This window comes from Zonotrichia albicollis, chromosome 9 (genome assembly GCF_047830755.1).
Source record: "Zonotrichia albicollis isolate bZonAlb1 chromosome 9, bZonAlb1.hap1, whole genome shotgun sequence".
Taxonomy (NCBI): Eukaryota; Metazoa; Chordata; class Aves; order Passeriformes; family Passerellidae; genus Zonotrichia; species Zonotrichia albicollis.
The window spans coordinates 2,802,430-2,824,772 of NC_133827.1; the positions used below are offsets into that span (position 1 = coordinate 2,802,430).

The 22,343-nt window shown below is 55.3% G+C and overlaps 1 protein-coding gene across 1 annotated transcript in view; it reads left to right on the forward strand.

Moving 5' to 3' along the window:
- The window catches only part of LOC141730220 (uncharacterized), a 229,979-nt gene that overhangs the window by 7,478 nt on the left and 200,158 nt on the right, over positions 1-22,343 (forward strand). The window contains 1 exon segment of the mRNA XM_074547651.1: positions 14,588-14,594. Within this exon segment, the coding sequence (XP_074403752.1) occupies positions 14,588-14,594 (7 nt within the window).

Below are 22,343 nucleotides of genomic sequence, written 5' to 3' on the forward strand. Positions count from 1 at the left end.
GAACATCCTTTGGTGGAGGCTGTGGCTCCAGGTGGGCTGGGGGGATCCCGGGGGACAGGGACCCTGCTGGGCATGAACAGCATTGGAGTTGTTGGGAGAAACTGTGAGGGGGAGCTGGGGCAGAGTGACCAACCCAGTGACCTGACACAGCCCTGCTGGGATGTCACACAGCCCCTCTGGGATGTCACACAGCCCCTCTGGGTTGTCACACCCTGTTCTGTGATGTCACAGAGCATTCTCCAATGTCACACAGCTGGTCTCTGATGTCACACCAGAGTCTGTGATGCCACAGTCTGTACTGTGATGTCAGACCTCTGCCCTGTGATGTCACAGCTGGATCTCTGATGTCACAGAGGCAGACTATGATGCCATGGCTGCTCGATGACCTCACCTAACCCACTCTGTGATGTCATAGCCCACTCTGTGACCACATGGTACCAGATGATAAATTGTCTCCACCAGGTGAGCTCACACCTTGAGCTTGTTCTCCAAACCCCAGGACAGTGGAAACCACACAGTGCCCATTGTGTTAGAAGGGAACTGGAAGTTCAGCAGCCTCACTGTCCTGCCAGCTCAGCCAGGCCCACAGGAACATTGGGGTCCATGACCACCAGGGACCACCAGGGAGACCCCCAGGACAGGAGAATGCATGGGTAAATGGGAGGGGAAATATATTAATGATTTTGGGGAAATGATTATCATATGTATTTTTAGTCCAGGACAATCAATGAATATGTATGCAAATACAGAAAATAAAGAGAAACTCTCCTGTACTCAGCATGCACAGCTTTGGGAGGAGCTCCCCCCGTGCATCCAGCTGAATAAAGAATGCTGCTTCTTAATGCTACATTGGGGTTAAGGAATTTTCTGTTTTACTAAATTTTTGGTAACACTCCCACTGCCAAGGAAAGCTCTGTCTGCTGCTGTTCACAAACAGAGAAGGGCTGGTGGCAGATGTGGGGCTCAGAGGCTGCCTGGGGCACAGTGACCATGAAATAATGAAGTGTTCAATGTTCTGTGAAGGAGGGAGGGGCAGCAACAAAACTTCTGCCCTGGAAATAGGAAGGGCAGACTTTGGCCTGGTTAGGCTGCAGATTTGGGGAGTACCTAATCAGGTACTGATTTTTTTAAAGGAAACAGCCCTTAAAAACAAAGGGGTCCTGGAAGGATGGACACATTTCAAGAAAGTAATCATAAGGGGGAAGAAGCAGCCTGTCCCAGTGTGGCAAAAGATGAGCTAGTGAGGAAAATGACTGGCCTGGCTGCCCATGGAGCTTTTCTGGAGACTCAGGAGTGTAAAAACGACCAGCAACTCAGGAAGTCTTTAAGGATGTTGCTGGGTCATACAGAAAGAAAAGCTGAGAGTTGAAAACTCTATTAAAACTTAACCTGGAGGGTTCTGCAAAAGGAATAAAAATGTTTTAATAAAAAAAAATAGCAAAAAGGAGGAGGAATAGGAGAACATCTACTCTTTATTGGATGCAGTGGAGAATATAGTAACAAAAGATAAGGAAAAGGCTGAGCTACTTTACCCCTAGTTTGTTTCAATTTTCAATATTAGGAGAGGATATCCTCAGGACAAGTGTTCTCCTGAGCTGGTAGATGGGCACAGGGAGCAGAACAGGCCCTGCAATCCAGGAGGAAGCAGTGGGTGACCTGCTGAGCCACTCAGATGCTCACAGGTGAATGGGATCAGACAGGATCCATCCTAGGCCAATGAGGGAGCTGTAGATGAGCTCCCGAGGCTGCGCTCCATCATTTACCATCAGTCCTGGCTCAGCAGGGAGCTCGCAGAGGACTGGAGGTGCCAGTGTGAGCCCATCCCCAAGAAGGGCTGGAAGGAGGATCTGGGGACCTCCAGGCCTGTCAGCCTGACCTGGGTGCCCAGCAAGGTTATGGAACAGATCATCCTGAGTGCCATCACAGGGCACCCACAGGATGGCACTCACAGGGCACTTCCAGCTGATGGGAACAAACTTTCTGGCTGACTGCAGAGGCCAGGACAAACCTGGGTGGTTTCCTTGCCATCCCGCAGCCCTTGCTGGCCCCAGGGGCTGATGGCATTTGTGCTCCCTCAGGTTCATGTCCCCACACCAACAGCATGGGGGTGCTCCCCCTGCTCTGTGCAATGCAAACAGGGGCTGCTGAGCCAGTGCTGCCGTGTCTGTGCCTGCAAGGATGGGGCACTGGTGTGAGCTGGGGAGAGGCCAGGGCTGCAGAGGGGGGATGTTGTTGGCAGCTCCATGAGGACGCTCTGGGACGCTGCCCCAGGCTGTGCAGCGCACTGGGGATGGATCAGCCCCTGCTCTGCTGCTCCTTCCTGTCTGCCCCACAGCCCTTGCAGAGCACCAGCTGCTGCTGCCCTCAGCTGCCATGGCAACCCTGGGACAAAGCGCTGCCAGGGCTGTTCCAGGTACAATTGCAGTGACACTCCTTGGTGCCACCAGATGCCATGGCAATGGCCACGGGGACCCGTTCCTTGGTTTGGTGCCATGGCAACCAATGCCCAGAGCCATTGTGATGGTTTGTGGCCATGTAAAGCTGCCCTGGGCCCTTGCTCAGGGCTGGTGTCAGTGCCCAGAGCCAGAGGGGATCCCTTGCTGGGGGCTGTGCCATGGCCACCTGCCCTGTGCCGCGCTGGCCGCTCAGGCACCAGGAACCAGCAGCCAACGTCACTGCCAGGGCCAAAGGCCAGGTCAGCCAGACAGAAAGGGGCAGAGCTGGGCACTGTTTCCATGGCAACCGGCACTGGGGGGGACACCTGGGTCACCTGGCCTGGCAGTTGCCATGGAAACCCCTGGCAGGGACTGAGGGCACAGCCCCTGGCACTGAGACACTGCTGGGCCGGGTGCTGAGCACAGGGCTGAGCACGCAGAGATGGTTTTGTTCTTGCTGAGCTGCAGCACAGCCAAGGCCTGTCCTGCCCCTCGTCAGCCACGCTGGGGAGGGGCTGGGGCTGCGGGGGAGCTGGGCAGGGGACACAGCCAGGACAGGGGAACCCAACTGACCCGGGCATAGCCCAGACCAGAGCACATCATGCTCAGGGTGTGATGGGGGGAACAGGGAGGAAGGGGGAAATTTTGGAGTGAGGGCTTTTGCCTTCCCAGGGAACACTTAGGCAAGAGGGGGCCCTGTTTCTCCAGTGGGCAGGGTCACTGCCAAAGACACAGACACCAACTTAAGGAATTGTGTCATTTATATCATGCACACCTGCCAAGAATTACAAAAGGATAAACTCAGCAAAGCACATTATCATTAGCAAAGAATTACAAAGGAAGATCAGCAATCCATCATAACTCATTGTTACATTTTGATGACCAATCCCTTGGTGAAACACTAGAGGTGTTTGTGGCAGACAAAGATTCTGGCTGACTATCAAGGTACACCTGACAGACATCAGTAGTACTTTAGGGACACCGTTCTTCATTCTTTTTTCTCAATCTCATTCAAATTAGGAACGAGAGTTCTGTTGTCCATGGAGCTTGCACCTTTTTAATTCCAGAATAATGCCCCCAGGCCCTTTGCTGTTCAGCTTTCCCATGCTGTCTGTGGCTAACAAGGCTTGGGGGGCCCTTTCCCCTCTGGCTGGAAGGGGCCGGGTCCCAGTCCCTGAGGGGCACCCAGGCTCCTGGATGGAATTCCTGTGCAAGTCCCTCAGTGTCACAGCAGCCTTCACATGGAGCCCTGTGGATCAGAGCATTTCCCAAAGGGGCCCTTGGGGCAAACAGGGAGATCTGGTCTGGCAGGATGTGTTAAACAATATAAACAATATATACATATTGTTTACACATATGTGTATACACATATATGCCCACATATATATGTGAATATATTTATATATGAAATATATAAATGTATATATATATATATGTATATGTATGTCTTATTATACTATAAATATGTATATAGATATTTATTATATCTATATTTCACTTGTACAAATGCATATCAGCTCAAGATTAAAACCTTCTTCTGTTCCTCCATGTGGGAGCATTCCAACAATAATTGTTCCTTCTGAAGGTGCTGTTTCCTATGCATTCTCAACAAATTCATCTTTGTCTGCCCAAACCCACAAGGTCTTTTCCTTTTCCATTTGAAAGTTTTGGATGCATTTGAAGGCATCCAGGGGTGCAGCTTCTTTTACCGGACTGCCCCACTGCTCACACAGGGCTCCAACCTCAGCCCACTCCAGAGCCAGGGAACTCCAGGGAATGGCTTCCCAGCTGGGAATTTCTGAGGGGACTGATTCCTCACATTGACACTGAACAAGTGACATTTTGTTGGGATCTGGCCAGACTGTGCCAGTTTTGTTTTACCAGTGGTCAGGGTCAGTACCAAATTCCTTCAGACTCCAGCTGAAGGAATCAGTGTCATTTCCTGCAGTTCAGAGCAGCAAAGAATCACCAAAGGAGCAGCTCAGCAATGCACCCAACCACCCCCACCAAAGATTGCAGCAGTGATTAACAAAGATCCAGCAGCATTTACCCTCAGCCTTTACCATCCCCCAGACCCACACAGCAGCTGGGGAAGCTGTCACAGCCAAGGCCTGCAGAGCCACTCCTGGGCACTGGGAATTCCTGCAGGTGCCTCCAGCCCCAGGTGAGGCTCCAACCCCGCTGGGAGAGGGCCCAGCTCTGACAGTGCTGAATGAACAAACTGACAGCACTGCTAGTGTGGCCACATCTGCTTTCATCTTCCTCTTGCGACCCTCCAAAAGCCTGGCCAGGGCTCAAGGAGGAACCAAGGAAGATGACTATGACCACACAGACCCAAACAAGGCCAGATGTCAGATTCCATGGCCTTGTCTGGCTTCTAAATACACAAAGGTCAATACATGTTTCACTAATGAGTGGCTACATCTATCACAGTGCTAATGACCATGCATATCTCATTAGGGAGCAGATACAAAGATAACCTTTGCTTGGAAGGCTCACCCAGAGGCCACCTTTGGCGCAGGGCCTGCTGTCCAGGCCTCACTCAGGGCTGGTGTCCAGGCCTTGGCACTTCAGGGACGTGGTTTAGTGCTGGGCTTGGCACTGCTGGGTGAGCAGCTGCACTGGGTGAGCTCAGAGGGCTCTTCCAACAGAAAGGATTCTGTGATTCCATGATTATATCCGCTGCATTGAGCTGGGCCTATTTTAGCAGCATTCCTTTGCTCCAAAAGTTCCTTCCTGCCCAGCTCCTGTGGCCTGAGGCTTCAGCTCCTTCAGCTCCTGGTGCTGAGCTGCTCATGCTGAATGAGACGACCCAGAGAGAAGAACACAGTCCATGCAATTCCTTCTGGGACACGGAGAGGGGAGGCTGTGCAAGCAGGAACACTGTTTGCTGTGGCCTCCTCTCTGCCCTTCACGCCTTTCAGCGCTTTGAACCAGCCAAGAGCTTTCTCCAAGAGTGCAATAGAGCAGCTGTTCCTGCTCCTGGGCCTGGCTCTCTTCAGTCTCTGCCCTTGCCTGGTTCTGTCCCTCTTGCTGTGCCCTCTGTTCCCCCAGGGCTCGCTGGCTGCTGCCCAGGACTGTGGCACTGGCACAGATCCAGTGCTCCAGAGCCTCCTTTCTGTGCCCTTGGAGCTGCCTGGGCACAGCAGCCTTTTCCATCTGGAAGCTCCCCATGGACAGGGAGTGCCCAGCTCTGCTTCCTGCACAGCCTCCAGGAGCCCAGGGCTGCCATCTCCAGTCCCTGCTGGCACTGGGGGCTCCCAGGTGCCTCAGGCTGCTGTGACACTGCTGCACACGGGAGGGAAGAGGGGCAGGGGCTGTGCTCAAAGTCAGCTCCATGTGCTGCTGCTGCTGCTGTGGGGTCATTTGTGCAGCCCTGGCCCAGAGTCAGGGATCAGATCCTGCCAGTCTCTTCCAGCCCTGGCTGCTCAGAGTTTGGGCCTTGGAGCTTCAGGTGGCCAAAGGCAGCTGCTGCTGGTCCCTCTGTGTGCCCGAGTTCAGCAGTGCTGCTCCATCAGTCTGTGCCCAGCAATGGGGAAAAGCCTCAGCCCTGCAGGGCCAGGAGCTGCCGGGCTCTGCCTGAGCAGCTCAGCCAGCAGGAAGGGAGCTGCTCTACCCGGGAACCAAGAGCAAAGGACATACCTTTGATAGGACATGTTTTCTATTGAAAGGAAAAAAAAGGGAAAAGGAAAAAAAAATTGATAAATTGTAAAAGATAAGAATAAAATCCAAGTGTTAGTGAAAAAACATAACATACAGTTAATGAAAAAAAAAACCAAAACATAAATGCCAAGTTACATTCTTTGCATTAAGAGGTAAATGATCTTTTTAAAAAAACAACTCAGTTATTTACATTTTAAATGTGCTGATGGCATGGATCCATCTTTGTGACCTCAAAAGCCTCTTAAAAGATTTTGGGCTTTGTTTCCAACATTGGTATTTGAAATTGTGCTTGAAGCAAGAGGAAATTGCTTTGTGTCCTTCCAGCTCCAAGCAGGGCTGGGAATGGAAACTCTGTCAAAGCCCAAATCCCTTAGAAAATGACCTTCCTTCTCAGCCTGGGAATGAGCTGCATATTCCTGTTGAAACTGTCAGGGATATAATAGAGACACAAAGTCCCACTTACGGCTTTTTGCTCTGGTTTGGCAGTGCAGAAGGGCAATTCTCCATTCACCAGCTCCAGACTGCACTGCCTCAGGAGCACGGCCCACTCGCCAGCTTTGGCCCACTCGTGGCACTTCTAGAGGAGGAAGAAAGTGCAATTGCTCAATTCCAGCCAATAAAGAAGGAAGAATGGGACAGACAAAACACCCTGTACAGATCCCGGCATTCAGCTGGGACTGTGGAGAGTTTGGGTCGTTGCCAGTTGGATGTGTGTCCCCAGCTGCAATCTCTGGGCCTGCAGCAGAGTCTCACTCACCTGCCAAAGCACAAAGCTCAGGCGCTGTGCCCACAATGGGTTCGTCTGATGCAGAGCTGTCAGAGCAATGTGAGGGCAGAGCCAGCCCAGCTGGGCCCAGGGCTGAGCCCAGCAGAGCCCTGGCAGAGCCCAGAGCAGCCTCAGCACCCGCAGAGCCCGGCTGCAAGGAGAGAAAGCAGAAACCGCCCGTCAGCTGAGGGCTCCTGTGCCCTTGTGCCAAGGCCTGCGGTGCCCAGGCCATGCTGGCTGTGCCCAGAGCTGTGCCCAGAGCTGCCCATCCCTGCTGCTTTTGGCAGCAGAGCAGGAGGGCAGGACCTGTGCCCAGCCTGCAGCCAGCCACGGCACATCCAGCCCTCAGCAGCTGCCCAGAGCAGGATGCTCCTGTGCTCGCTGCCATCTCCCAAAAGCTCTGATCCCACCCTGCCAAGCACACAGGGACCCACCTCACACCACCCATGGCTGGAAGAAAAGCTGCTCCCAAACCATGGCCTCAGCCTTCTCCAAGGGCACGGCCCATCCATGCCACAGCTGCTCTCCAGCACTTCCCCATCCACACTGGACCACCTGGAACACTTCCTCTGGATAAACAAACAACACATTATTGAAAAGAGATTAGATACAAAAAGGGAAAACATGGGAAAAGGGAAAATTTCTTATCTCTGTCAGGGCCTTGAGGAAGACCCAACTCCTACATGGTAGGGAAAAACCCAGCCATGGGTGAGGGAAGCTCACATTTTCTCTCTTCCCCCCGGCACTACCCCCTAAAATCACGGTGATCCCAAAGCAAACCAGGGCTGCTTGTGGCCTCTGCCAGCCCATTGCTCAGGGCTTGCCAGCGCCCCAGCCCCTCAGGGGCTGCCCCAGCCCGGCCAAGCTGCCCGGCAGCAGCGCCGCAGCCCCACAGCAGCTCCAGAGCAGCCCCATCTAGAGGCACCTGGGAGCCCTCAGCAAGGCAGCCAGCAGCACACGGGCAGGAGGACACAGAGGTTCCTTCCTGGCACAGGGCTTGTGGCCATCTCCAGGCACCGCTCTCACAGGGATCCCTGCAGCTCCGGCCCCTGCCCGGCCGCTCTGTCACCAGTACAAAGGCTTCAGCAGAACCACCACAGGACAAGGGGCTTCTGGCCATTTTCCCTTGCCCACTGCACGCCTGGGCAGCTGGCTGAGCGCAAGCACCCTTTGCCCCCTTCAGGGCCTCACCACCCCTCAGCCTGCTTTGCTGCTGAGCACAAGCTCCCTTTTCACCCTTTCCTGCCTCTTGCCCTGTAGACCCTGGGCAGCAAAGAAAAGCTCCTGGCAGTCTGTGTATCATAACACATTCTAGAATTATTTACAGTAATCTATAATCTACAATAATATATATAATTCTATATACTCTGTAATTTATTTATTTACAATAAAGATAAAAAATGGAAAAGAAGAAAAGAAAAATCTTAAAGAAAAGGAAAATTACCTCTGGCTCAGGTTGCCCCAGCAAAGACAGCCTCCCAGATCAGCTCTCCTCCTCAGTCATCCGGCAGCACAGGCAGCCGAGCCCCGACAGGTGAGGCCGAGTCCTCCATGCCCTGCGCAGCTGATCTTGCAGCCTCTGGATAGCGGAATATCTCTGACGCTGTATTGCCCGGAGGACGTGCAGTGTTTCAAGTGCCAAATGTGACACAGCACTGCTCGTGTCCTCCATCAGGCGTTCCACGGCTGCAAGAGAGAGGAACAGAGGCACGGTCAGAGCCGGATCTGCGGGGAGCCCAGGAGAGCCCCCTGCAAGGGCCATCCCAGCCAGCTCTTGCCGTGGCCAGGAGGGAGCAGGGAGCAAGGGGATCAGCCTGAAGCTGTTGGCCACCAATGGCCCACGTGGCCCTGAAAGCTCCGTGTGCTCTGCCCACAGGAGCAGAGCTCTCCGCAGCCGGGGCAGGGCTTCCAGCTCTCCCCCAGCAGCCTCCGCTGTCAGCCCGCTGCCCTCACTCACCAGTGCAGATCAGCTGCAGCTCCTGCTGCTGCCCCCTCAGGTGCCGCCCGGCCATGCCTGTGAACACAGAGCCTGTCACGGCCCCAGCGGCACAGCTCCCTGCCAGCGGCGCTGCCGGCACCGTGGCCACACGGGCTGCTGGCCCGGCAGGGCTCAGCCCGGCCCTTGCCGCACGCTGCCGCCCCAGGGCACGGCTGCCAGAGGGCGGCAGCAGCAATGCCCGGGCCAGGCGGGGCTCCACGGCGCCGGGCACGGCTGGCGCTGCCGGGGCAGCAGGCGGGGCTGGGGCCGAGCTGCGGCTGGCCGGGGAGGGAGCCCGGGCTCGGGACTCACCCATGAACCGGACGGCCGCCTCTCGCAGGGGCTCCTGTGGGCTCTCCACGTAGCGCAGGGCCCGGCGCAGCTGCTCGGCCGCTCGGCTCCTGTCCTGTGCCAGCTGCAGAGAGCGGCAGGAGGGAAGGGTTGGCGCGGGCTCAGCCCCTGGGCCGGGCACTGCCTGCGCCCAGCCCCGGCCTCCCCTGCCCGCACAGCCCTGAGGCGCGGCCAGCAGCCGCTGGCCAAGGGCTCCCGAGGGGAGAGGGCAGAGGGCCGGCTGCTGCCTGGGGAGCCGCGGTGCCGCCCCGCAGCCCCGCCGGGCCGGGGCTCCATGGGCACCCGGCTCGGGCCCACGGCAGCCGGGAGAAGAGCCCGCGCGGCCCACAGAAGGCAGCGGCGTGTGGGGCACAGGCTGGCGGCCCTGTCTGCAGCAGCGGGCAGGGGCACAGCTGCCCGACCCGCATACTGAGCACCGCCCTCAGGGGCCTTCTCCAGGCTGAGGCTGGGGCTTGCAGGCCATCCTTACCAGGAACTCAGCGAACTTCCACAGCTTCTTGCTCTTCAGCAGTCTTTCAAGATCCCTCCTTTTCAGGAACTCAGCCACACAAAGCAGCGTTTCCTGAGAAGCCTGGAGAGCAGCAGAGATGCGGAGATGGCCCCAGAGCCCAGGGCGCAGGACCCTCGTCCCTGTGCCAAGGCCTTGAGGAGGCTGCAGTCTGGCAGGCGCCAGGGCAGGAGGCAGCCGAGCCCTCTGCCAGGGGGACAGCAGCAGCCCACGAGTCCTCACCTGTACCACCCGCTGATTCTCATCATGGCAGTGGAAGAACAGTGGCAGCAGGCTCTTGCGCAGGGGTGTCTTCAGGGCCATTTTTGCCTTTTCCTCTGGATGAGTCACCAATGTTTGGAAGAGCAGTATGGAGATGAGCTGCACCTGGCTATTGTCCTGTATGAAAGGAAGAAAAAAAGACCTCAGCATTGGCTGCACGGAGCTCAGCTTGGCACAAGCCTGCAAATCCACAGGCCATAAAGTGTCCGGACAGCACCCAGTGGCTGTGGCTGGGAGCAGTGAGCCTTACGTGGTCAAAGAGTGGCAAGAGCGCCTCAAGCAGCTGCAGTGTGATGGGGCTGGGCAGCAGCCTGTCACTGTCCAAGATGATAGAGTTGAGTAGCATGACTGTCATGATAACTATCTCTCCATCCCACAGGAGCTCCACAAGACTTTCAGTCAGGCTCTGCATGGTTTTGATCTGTGGCGAACACAAGTTTATGAAATGCCATCCTGCTGCCGCAGGGCCCAGAGGCCAAAGGCCTGTCCTAAAGAACTTGGGCAGCTGAACCGGGAGGCAGGAGAGCTGGGAGCAGCTGCTCCAGCACCCAAAGCCCTGCCAAGCCCAAGTGACTGCATTCCCCAGCTCAGCCTCAGCCGCTGCCCCCTTCTCACCATTGAGGGATCATCAGTGAGCTTGAGAAGGGCCCTGAGCGCCAGGCGACGCCTCTCCCTGCATTCACTCTGCAGCTGCCTTGACAAAATTTGCAGGACCCTGTTAGCACCACGTTCACTCAAGTCCAGGCACTCGAGGACCTGAAAGGCACAGGGCAGTGACAGGGACCCGGCTGGCAGGAGCCCAGGGCCGCACAGGGCCGGGCCCAGGCAGCAGCACAGGGTGCGGGCACCGTGCCAGGCAGCTGCGGCTCTGAGAGGGCAGAGAGCTGGGAGGCAGCTCAGCCAGGCAGCGCTGGCCATCAGGCTCACCTCCACAAGGAACGCCAGGGCGGGCAGCTCCCAGCGTGGCTCCTGTGTGCTGAGCAGCCAGAGCAGGTAGTGAGCGATCTGGGAACACAAGGGGATGGAGACACAGCACATCCTCCTGGCATGAGAAAAAGAAACCAAGACTGTGGTCCAGGGGGACAAACCTCTGCCAGGACTGATACACAGAGGTCTGGTCTTTCCCCAGCATCCTGCAAGGGGCCCTGGGCTATTTGGGAGGTGGCTCCCTGTGGGTACCCCCCCTCTCACAGCCTTTTCCAGTCTGCTTGGCCATCCCTCCATGACAAGGCCTTCTGGCCCACAACCTCGGGGACAGTGTGGAGCTCCCTGGGCACAGAGCACAATTGGCAGAGGCAGTGGGGAGAAGGGAGTCTTACCTGGCCAGCAGACCCACGGCATAGTGGTGGGTGTCAGCACACAGCAGTGTTTCCCATCCACACCTGCGCTCCATTGCCACCACCACATCCTCGTGCTGCATTCGGCAGAGCAGGGACTTCAGGGTCCTCACTGCAAACCTGCATGCACAGCAAAGCCCAGGTCACGCTGGGAGCACTGGCTCCTGCCCAAGAACGTGGCAGGGACAGGAGGAGTGGGGTGGAGCACCTGTTGGGGCTGGTGGCAAGGCCGTATTCCTCCTGGCATCCCTTCCAGAATGCATTGACCTCCTCTGGCATATCCAGAGTGCTGAAGAACACTTGGAAGAGCAGATGCACAAAGAGGTCGGGGAAATATGGCTCCACTACACGTGGGACAGGGGGCACCTGGAGGATCTTCCACATCACCATGGTTGCCTGCAAAGGACAAAGCCCCCCGAGACAGTGCTCAGTGCCCAGGTGTGTGTGGCAGGGCCCGAGTGTGGCAGGAAGAGGCCCGGAGAGACCTTGGCAGGGGGAGCACGGGGCCTGGTGGGCCTGAAGCTGCCCCTGGGCCAGGTTTCAGGGCAGCGCCTGAGGCAGGGAGATGCAGTGGGGGAAGGAGGATGGAGAGCTGCTGGAGAGGCAGCCTTGGGGCCAGCAAAGGCCAATTGCAGACACTCACAGCCAGGACAAAGACACCCGTTTTGTCCCCATCGGAGGTGCAGGTGCTGTGCTCTGGCCAGCTCCCCAGCACATCCAGGAGTATCAGCTGCACTGGCTCCGCAGTCCTGGCTGAGCCCATGATGGTCTTCCACATGGAGATGGCAGCTCTGCGGGGTCAGAGCTCTGTCTCAGGGGCGTCTCAGACATGGCACCGTGGCCTGGGCATCCCTGGGGGCCCAGGCTGACCACGGGCTCTGCCTCTGCCCACTGGCCCTGGCCAGCAGCAGCCAGGCAGCCCAGCCCTGTGGGGACAGAGCCCTGAGAGGCGGCAAGGGAGCATGGCAGCAGGCTCAGGGGCTGACGTGCCAGGGCTGGGAAAGGGAGCAGCCAGCGGGCCCTGGAACTCTCTGTTGCTCTGAAACCTGGGACAGGTGGTACAGGCTGATGGGCTGGGGAGGCCTGAGCCTTTTGGGCAGGTGTGCCCCATACCTGTCACAGGACGGGGCCACACGCAGGAGCGTCACGACTGCATCACCCGGGTGTGCTGCAGCGAGATTCAGCAGGGCCTTGTCCAGCCTGTGCTCAGTAGAATCATTGGCCATGAGCCAGCGGTGAATGTACCTCACCATAGTGGGCACCTGGAGAAGGCACGGGGAGACTTGGAAAGCTGCCAGAGGGAACAATGTCCCCAGGGTCCCGAGAAGTCCTTCGCTTCCCAGCGCACTGCCATGGCCTCAAAGGCTCCCAGGGACCAGCAGGCGTGGCTGGAGAAGGCACGGGACTCATGGGGGAATTGAAGCCTGGCCCCAGCTGCTTACTTGTTCTGGCCTGGCAACACCCTTCTCCAGGAGCAAATCCAGTAGGGCGGCACTGGTCTCATGATTGATGAGCTCTGAGTGTGCTCTGAGCCCAGTGCCCATGGTGCTGGTCTCTTCCTGCTGAATGCTCTGGATGAAGTCGCAAACGAGCTGTAGGAGAAGGGCAAGAAGCCAGGGATGTTGCATGGAGTGCTGCACACACGGTGCTGGGCTGAGCAGGGACAGCAGGCCCAGCCCAGGTGGGGGTGGCTGCAGGTACCTGCGCTGTGCTGCAGAAGCGGCCACGTCTGCACTCCTGCTCCTGTGTGCGCTCCAGGGCTGCATCTGGCAAAGAGCGAGCGCAGCCAGAGCTGAGGGGCTGCGGGAGAGGCCGGAGAACACAGCCCAGCCCTGCGCTCCCCAGGCAGGGAGAGCCCCGGGATGCCCCAGGGGATGGAGCATGGCCCCTGTGGGGTGTCTGCTCGGCCCCTCTTCCATCCTGTCCGTGGGAATGGAATGGGATTGGGTGGGATGGGATGGGATGGGATGGGATGGGATGGGATGGGATGGGATGGGATGGGATGCGGCCAAGTTGGCTGCAGGCTCCATTCCTGCAGCCCAGCTCTGCCACTCACCCTCCTGCGGTGGATGGAACGGCACCGCCTCTTCATTCTCCTGTGCTGGAGCAGCTCCAGGGCCTTTTTCCTCCTCCTCCTCCACAGTGGCCAGCTTGGGCACTCTCGAGGCTCTCTGGCGCCCCAGCACCGAACGCAGCCGGTGTCGCTCCTGCAGGACCTCCTGCGCCTTCCCTGCGGGCGGGACGCGGCGGTCAACGCTCGGCCCGGGGCCAGCAACGGCCCCCGAGCGCCCCTCACCCGCCCCGGGCCGGCCATGCCCAGGCGTTCGTTCCCGGGAACGCGGCACGGGAGGCTCAGGGCCGGCGGCCGCGATGCCGCGCGGCGGAGCTCGGGCCGGGGAAAGAGCAGCGGAGGCGGCGGGAGCGGCCGCGCCCCGTGTGTGCTCCGCGGGCCCCGGGAGGAGCCGGCGCCGGGGCCGGGGCCGGGGTCGGGAGTGGACCCTGCCTCGGGTCCGGGGCCGGGCTCGGGCCAGGCGGAGCCGAAGGGCGGCGATGCCGCCCTCGCACCAGCCACTGATGCCCGCCCAGCAGCGCCACCGCCAGTACGGCCAGAGCCGGGCGGAGGCGAGACCGCGGCGGGACGGCCGGGGCCGGGCACGGGGCAGCCCCGCCCGGGGCCGGGGGCGGGCCGGGGGCATGGCCCGGCCCGGCAGGGGAGAGGGAGGCGGGGAGAGGAGAGGGACGCCGGGCAAGGGACCCCGAGAGAAGGGTGCCCGACAGCGAGAAAGGGAGAGAAAGAGAAATAAAGGGACAAAGAGAAGGAAAAATAGGAGAAAGAGTGTTTTAAAATATCTGTTTGCTGCTCTCGCCGCTGCTGCTGCTGCCGCTGCTGCTGCCGCTGCTGCTGCCGCTGCTGCAACTGAAGCACCGGGGCCGTTCGTCCCCGTGTCCGTTCCCCGCTCGCCCCACGAGCCCCACGTTCCAGCCCCGCGCGCCCCGGGGACAGCCCCTCCGTCTGCCCAAACACGGGAACTTTGCAGCGCTGAGCGCAGATGCAGAGCCCTGACTCCTGCACACTGGCACAGCGATCCCCTCGCTTGCTGCTGTGTGTTGTCCTTGCTGAGGGTCAAACACTGTCGGGCCACCTTCCCTTGGGGTAGGATTTATACCTGAGCCCAGCACTGCACTTACATATCCAGTGTTGCTTTCCAGTAAAAACAGGGGAAGGAAAACTGTGTGTGGCTCATGGTATTTTAGAGTGTCTAAAAATCACTAAATCACCAATCTTAGAGGTGAGGTGCATCTGGAATTACTGGGTTGCAACATGGAAAAGGGGAGCATAGAAATTAACAGAGGAAGACATCTTGGATTGTTTCCTTCATTTTCATTTCCCTTCTGGAAAGCTGTTTCAGTTTTCCAGGAATCTTCTCCTGTCTGCTCTTCCCAAGAACCTCTCATTGAGGACAAGGTCAAGCTTCTGTCACAAGATTTTCCATCAGGAAATTATGCCGCTGGTGCAATTTTCATTGTGACTGTTTGTGCTGGTTTAGGGCAAATTTTGGGAGGAAATCTCCAAAAGGGGTCCATCTAGAAAGCAAGTTCAAGCGGCCTCTCCCCCTGCTAGTTCAGGAAAAGATTCGAGAAAACTGAAAAAAAACCCAGTTTATTCAACAAGTGAAGTATTCGCAAGCATGGAAAAAGAATAATATTAAATAAAACCTCTGACAGTGCTGAAGAGATGGCAAATTCAGAAAGTCCTTTTTGTGGGTTGTAGTTGGCTCACTCGGTCTCTTCTAAGTCCCTCTGACGCTGGAATGCAGCGTCCCAGAGCTCGGGGGGCCACAGGTGTGAGCTGTCGGTGTTTGTCTGGGTTTTCAGTCCAGAGCAGGTTTAAACAGTTCCAAGAAAAAGGAAAGTCACAGTCCGAGGAACTTCTCTTCCTAAGCTAGCTAAAACCAAATTGCTAGACCTGGGCTGTGAAGGCACTGGGAAATTTCCAAATCTGGACACTGGTGGTCCCAGCAACCACCAGATCTGGATGGTGCTGGAGCCAGAACCTGCAGATTTACAAATTTTGGCTTTCTGTGCCAGCAAATCACTGGACTTGGGCTGTGCCAGCACCAGGAAGTTTTCAGATCTGGGCACTGGCACTGCCAGCAAACACCAGATCTGGGTGGTGTCGTTGCCAGTGATAGAAATCTGCCAAATTTGGGCTCTGCTGGCACTGAGAAATTTCCAAATCTAGGTTCTGGTTACATGAAACATAAGATGTGGGTGGAGCCAGACCCAGTAGGAGGAAGCTGCCACAGGTTTTGGATTTCTGTGCCAGCCAGCAAATTGCTGCACTTGGGCTGTGCCAGAATAGGGAAATTTCCAGATCTGGGCACTGGCAGTGCCAGCAAACAGCCCATTTCAGGCTCTAGGCTCCAGGCAGGACTGGATCTGGATGCCTTCCTCTTTTCTTTCCTTCTTTCCTTCCTTCTTTCCTGGGATCCTGCTGCCAGCGAACTCCACATGGGGCAGTGCTGGCAAGGGGAAATTGCCAGGTTTTAGCTTTCTTTGCCAGCAAATTGCTGGACATGGGTAGTGCCAGAAGAGGGAAATTGCCAGATGTGGGCACTGACAGTGCCAGCGCACACCAGATCTGAGTGGGGAATGTGTCGGAACTGAGAAATTTCCTGATGCTAATTTTCGCTGCCAGCAAATTGATGGAATTGTGCTGTATAGGCATCTGAAACATTCCTGATCTGGGTACTGGCGGTGTCAGCAAACCCGAGATCGGGTTACTGTAGGTACCAGGTATTTGCTTGGTTTTGGCTTTCTTTGCTAGCAAATTGCTGCACTTGGGCTGTGCCAGAATATGGAAATACCAAGATGTGGGAACTGGCAGTGCCAGGAAACACCACATTTCAGGAAGGACTGGATCTGGACCCATTCCCTCCCTGCCTCCCTCCCTCAACAAGGCGACAGAGGGGCTGGACAGCAGCCAGGCAGAAAGGGACCTGCAGGGACTGATGGAGAGCAGGCTGGACAGGAGCCAGCAGTGTGCCCAGCTGGCCAAGCAGGCCAAAGGCTCCTGGCCTGGATCAGGAATGGTGTGGCCAGCAGGAGCAGGACAGGGATTCTTCCCCTGTGCTCAGCACTGCTTGGGCAGTACCTTGAGTGCTGTGTCCAGTTCTGGGGCCCCAATTTAGGAAGGACATGGAGGGGCTGGAGCGTGTCCAGAGAAGGGCAACAAGGCTGGGGAGGGATCTGGAGCACAGGAGCTGTGAGAGAGTGACTGAGAGAGCTGGGGTTGTTTATCCTGGAGAAGAGGAGGCCCAGGGGAGACAGGGCAGTGTCAGGGCACAGGTTGGACTTGATGATCTCCATGGCCTGTTCCACCATTGCTGATTCTGGGATTCTTTGAAACCACCCATGGAGCAGTTGCAGGATGAGCCCTGGGCCTCCTCTTGAGAAGCTCCAACAGCCCAGGTCCCTCAGCTTCTCCTGCCAGCCCCAAAGCCCATCCTGTCAGTCCTGCAGAGCCTCTGCAGCTCCTCCTCACTGCCCCAGAACAGGGAGCCCCAGAGCCAGACACAGCAGCCCAGATGGGCCCCCCTGGCCTGGGGTGCCTCTGGCAAGGGAGCAGCAGGAGGCACTGCAGGAGCCTGCAGACAATTGATCTGAAGGCCAAACCTCCTTAGCTCCTTCTGAAAGAGCAGGAACAGTTCCTCATTCCAATGTGGTGGAATGCTGAGCACCACAGCTCCAGGTGAGGACTGGACACAAGTTTGCTCCCACTGAGTGCTGTGATGGGTTCTACAGGAGCTCTGGGCTCTTGTGCTTGCCAGGCACAATGAGGAGAGAAGGAGCCAAGTGCACTGATGTGGGAAATGGATTTGTAGAAAGCTTTTTGAGCCTAATAGAAGACCCACGAAGTATGAATCTATATATAAATCTTGAGACAAGGAATGCTAACTTAAAAATGCCATGGAATAGGACAGATGTTGTTGAGAGAGAAATGGAGCTAGAAAAAAGTTTCAGAAGATCGCCTTGCAAATAAGACTTTGGAAAAATAGAGCCATGAAAGATGCATTGTAGTGGGACCCACAAGGGGTAGTTTTAAATAATTGGCTTTAAGGCATCTACAAGATGGCATGGCAAAAGGCTGAAAGACCAAGAAACACTTATAATGTATAATATTTAGGAAGTAGTTGGCTTCTGATTGTGATGGTGCGTATTATAACATCTGTATTGTCTCACCCTTCTCATGAGAGTGAAAATGGAATAGAAGTTTTTAAAACACCTCTCAGTTGCCCCATCTCTAGGTCAAGAAAAGAGTACTATCCAACACACTGATGCACCTTTGCCTCGAGCATAGCCCAGCCTGGACCAAACACACTGAAAGGTTTCCCCTTTGGCCCATGTCTCGAAATGTCAGGTCTGCTGTTTGACAGCTCAGGTTGGTTTGGTGTCAAGGAGTTCTCTCAGAAATACTGGGTTTGTCTTCCTCTGTACCTTCCCCTCAGGAGCCTTGGGGATGCTCCTGTGTGAAGCCATCTGTCTCACACAGTTTCAGACAGCTTCAAACAGCATATTGTGCAATAAGTCGTTTCCTCTAAAGTGTTCCAACAACCCCTTTCCAGCAATAGGAAATTATTACTAATGGATGAAAGTGGAAAACCCCCAACAGTTTATTAACAAACAGAATCCCCCCATGACAAGCGTTACAAGAAGGCACTGGGGTCTCTCTCGGAAGAACAGGAGCTGTCACAGAGCAGTTCCAGCAGCTGATGGAAGCTCGGGGGCTCGTCCGGCGTCGGCTTTCTCCCATGGCAGAGCTCCATGGAGCGGGCAGGGCAGTGAAGCAACTGGGCTGGAGCCCCTCGCTGCCTTTTCTCCCCGGCGTGGCTCAGCCCACAGACTCTCGGGCTGGGAGCGGGGCCGCTCCGCTCCTGCCGGCACTGTGTCCCTGGGCTTGGACAAACAGTTTCCTGCCAGGAGAGCCCTGCACACTGCTCCACAGATCTTTCATACAGGCCCAAACCAACCCCAAACACTCTGTCTGCAGCAGGTTTTCACAAAGGGCTGCAGAAATCCAGGACAGCTGCAAGTGTTGGAAAGCTCTTGTCTTGTTCCTGCCAGCAGAATTCTTGATGATCTTGTGCAATTTTTATTCAGATATAACATGAGAGCTGAGGTTTTTTTGTTAAAATATTTCATGATGAATAACAAGCCTTGGGAGCATGAGGTACAGGACTAATGTGTGAAAACATGAGCCTGTCCTCCAAAGTGGCCAGTTTAATTGTCCATTTTATTACTCTGGTATTTACTCCACACTAATAAGGAAAACCAAACTTTGCTTGGAGGCAAAACAGGCATGGGATACACTACAGTCCCTCACAGGCTCACCAGGACTGGCAGTGGCACAGCAGGCAGTCTGCTTCATTGTGAACCACTACAGAGCTGCGTCCCAATCTGGTTTAAGTAGCGTGGTATTATTAAGAGCTCCTTTTCTGCATGAGACACAAAAAGGAGATCCCAAATTATCTTCATGCAAGCATGCAGTAAAGAACTGCTCCTGTTATCCTAACAGAGCATTTGCTTTGGCAATTACACTCTTCCCATTCATCTTTTGATGCAGGCACTTCAGGTTTTCCCCCACACCCCTGCAAGGCTGGCAGTCGCTGTTTCCCATTTCCTGTTCTTCCCTAGAGATGGTGCAATGGCTGCTTTGAAACAAAAAGCCCTGAGATCTGGATAGCTTGAAGGAATATGAAATGCTAATTAAGTGTTCATATTGGTAATACCCAGGTCTGTACTGCCCAGTCCTCTGAAGCAGCAGCAGCAGCAGGATGATGCATCATTCCTGTTGGTGGATGTTTATGTTTCTGGTGTGCAAGAGCAATGACTTTGAGGAGGGACAAAAATGCCCCTCTTCAAACAGTGGGCGTGCAAGGAGGTGTGAAGTTTCCCAGCCTTTTCTAGGATATTTTAGAAAGATCTAAGAGAATTTTGTAGCGTGGAGTAGGTCCCTAAATTTGTCTCCAGAGAAATCCCCAAAGGGCACATTCACTCTGCTGCTGATGGCAGCCCCATAAGCTCACAGACCAGTTTTCCCTGCAACGTGCCACCCTGCCTGGGCTTTACTAGGCCCGGACTAGACCCAGAGCTAAGGAAGCACATGCAGCCAGGTGACATTGTGTAACATCAGAAGCTGGCAACCATGAGGACTATGCTGTCAAAAGGTTACAGTTTGCACTGGCCCCAGAAGTGTTTTTCCCTAAGGCAAAGCAAATTGAAATGTGAAGTTTAAAAGCTTCAAGTGACTATGAAAGGAAACTGCAGAATAATTTCTGGAAGTGCAGCATTGTCAATGATCATGCAGCCTACCAACAGCTGGAGCTGAATCCAGAATTGCCTCTTCCAGCTGTGCAGGAATTCATTCCCCTGGCAAGCACTGGTCTATGGGAACAAATGATCCCCTAGCTCTGGGCTGAATAGCACCCAGACTGCAGTGCAGATTGGAGGAACCCTTGTCACTTGTTATTGCCCTCTCAGTGCACTCATCCTTCTGCAAACAAGGTGCAAACAATACAGCTGCGCTGCTGTCCTGGGTAAATATACATACAGGTGACTTTGCCAAAGCAGTGCATCATTTCCCAGTGTAATGCATGACCTCTTCTTACCTATGGAATTGTGATTGAAGACACCTGTCAGCCAGATCGGTGGGAGATTGCAAAGGAGCAAAGCTTTGGGGTTTGGGCACACCTCTCTTGGTTTCTTTGCTCAGGCCTTTGGTGAGCACAGAACACACCTAGGTAGAAAACCTTTGACTAGATAGGATATTTTGGATCCATTGTCCCCCAAACATTTCAATGTATGGCCCTGTTACAATGACAAGTTGAAAACAGCAGCAGAAATGACACAAAGAAAACACGGCCAAAGAGGAAGAGGAGAGGCCCAATGAGGAAAGGATGTGGTGAGACACTGGCACATTGAGTGAGCTGCACTCCCATAATCCCTAGGCTAGCAGGTCCTGGTCTCACATTCTCCTCTTGGTTTATTTAATTTTTTTTTATTTATTTACCTTTTTTTTCATCATCGAAATAAAATATATACAATTAAAAATATGTCATAAAATTTTAAAGACAGAATCAAAACACATTAATTCAAAACTACATCTAAAGATCAGAACATATGTACAGCTGTAACTATGAAGCCTAATGCATCAATCCTATTCTTCAAACACTCTTTATACAGGTGGCAGCTCCTTCCTGAGCTTGGAGGAAAGAGAGCTCTTCTGGACGGGAGGCGAGGACTTTGTGTGTGAGGGAACATCAGAAGTGTCATGAGAAAACTTCTCAGTAAGACTGTAACCAGTCAGATCTGCAAAGTGGAGACACAAAGTTTTACAGAGGCCACCATGCAAACCTAAAGCATCTGAAGCTCCATATTTCATGGGAAACATTTCCTGGAAATGTCTGAACAGCTGCACAGGGAAACATGCTCCTGCTGGCAGACACTGAGGTGCGGGGGGGTGTACGTGGCCCGAAGGTCGAAGTCCGGCTAGCTGAGGGTGAATGGCCAACGCTTCTCTGCAAGTACTAGCCAGCACCCCTCGGCGTCTGAGGGCCTCGGGCTGCGCTGGCTGCGGACTGGCTCACACCGCTGGTATTGGCGAGGAACGGAGCTGACCACTTTTCCGGGGGTTAACATCTGTTTATTGATGGTATAGGGGAATCCAACATGGGGAAACCAGCAGGGAAAGTGGCCCCGAATAGGGCGTGAAACAGGATTGTAAAGGAGGGGGGGTGTGTACAGATGGAACCAATCGGGAAACGTGAGGGGATGAAGTTCACAGAACTGACACTTCATGGAAACCAATAATCAAAAGGTAAGGGAGGGGTCCCGGGACCCCAGCCAACCACCACCTCCAGGGGAACGAAGGTTCTGGAAAACCAGGAGGAGTGGGGGGGTGATAAACTGAGCGCAGAGAGGGGGAAGGATTTACTAAAAAGGGAAAAAGGGGTAGGAGAAATTATATAACTTGGGTGACAGACACAGGGGTAACCATAGTAACCTAACGGACATCAGGGCTGTGGCGGGAAAACTTGGGGGGACCAAAACCATTTTACACTTAATAGGGAGAAACAATACATAAATTGGGGGAATAACACAAGAAACTTAACAACACACTACAACAATAAGGCAGGCCAGGGCAAAACCCTGAGCCAGTTGCCCAGAGCCAGCACAGGCACAGCCTGGCCTCTGGGCTGCCCTGGGACAGCAGGGAGCCCAGAGCCCTGTGCTCTCCAGGAATGGCTCAGCTGCACATGCACCCTCCTGCTCCTCTGCCTGCCCCACAGCTCAGCAGCCCCACAGCTCCAGGGGCACTGGCAATAGCACAGCTCATTGCAGGGGCACATGCAGGGCACAGCTGTTCCCTGGCAATGTGCACAGCCTCTCTGGGCTGCCACAAGACCCTTCCTCCAGCAGAGATTGGCCCAGCTCCCTCCTCATCTCTGTGTGAGGCTGAGCCATGATTGCCTTCACCTTGTCCTCCATCTGGAGCTGCTCCAGGCCCCCCATGCCATGACTAGGAAGGGCAATGGAGAGAGCAGGGGCAGATGCACACCCTTCCTTAGGATTTGGTCATTTTTGGCACAGCTCAAAAGGCAAATCCAGAGGTGTCCAACTCAGCACTTCCTCAGCTTTCTGGAGAACATCTCGCCTTCACCAGCCCAGCATTCTGGAGAGGTTTTCCCGCACATGTGGAGGCTTGCTGGCAGCACATTTCTTCAGCTGGGTGCCCATCACCTTGCAGAGGGCAGAGGCGAGCTTGGTGGCCACGGTGCAGACGTTGGCGCTCCGCACAGGCAGCGCCTTGTTCCCCAGGCAGGACCAGAGCACGGGCAGGGCGTCGCGCTGGGCGACTTCAGGGCTGCTGGCATGAACCCCCTGCACAGGCACTGCCGGGACAGAGACACAGCTCCTTACCCACCAGCCTCACTGCAAACAAGGATCTACCTCTGCTTCTGCTTCTTGCCAGCCTCTCTGGCCA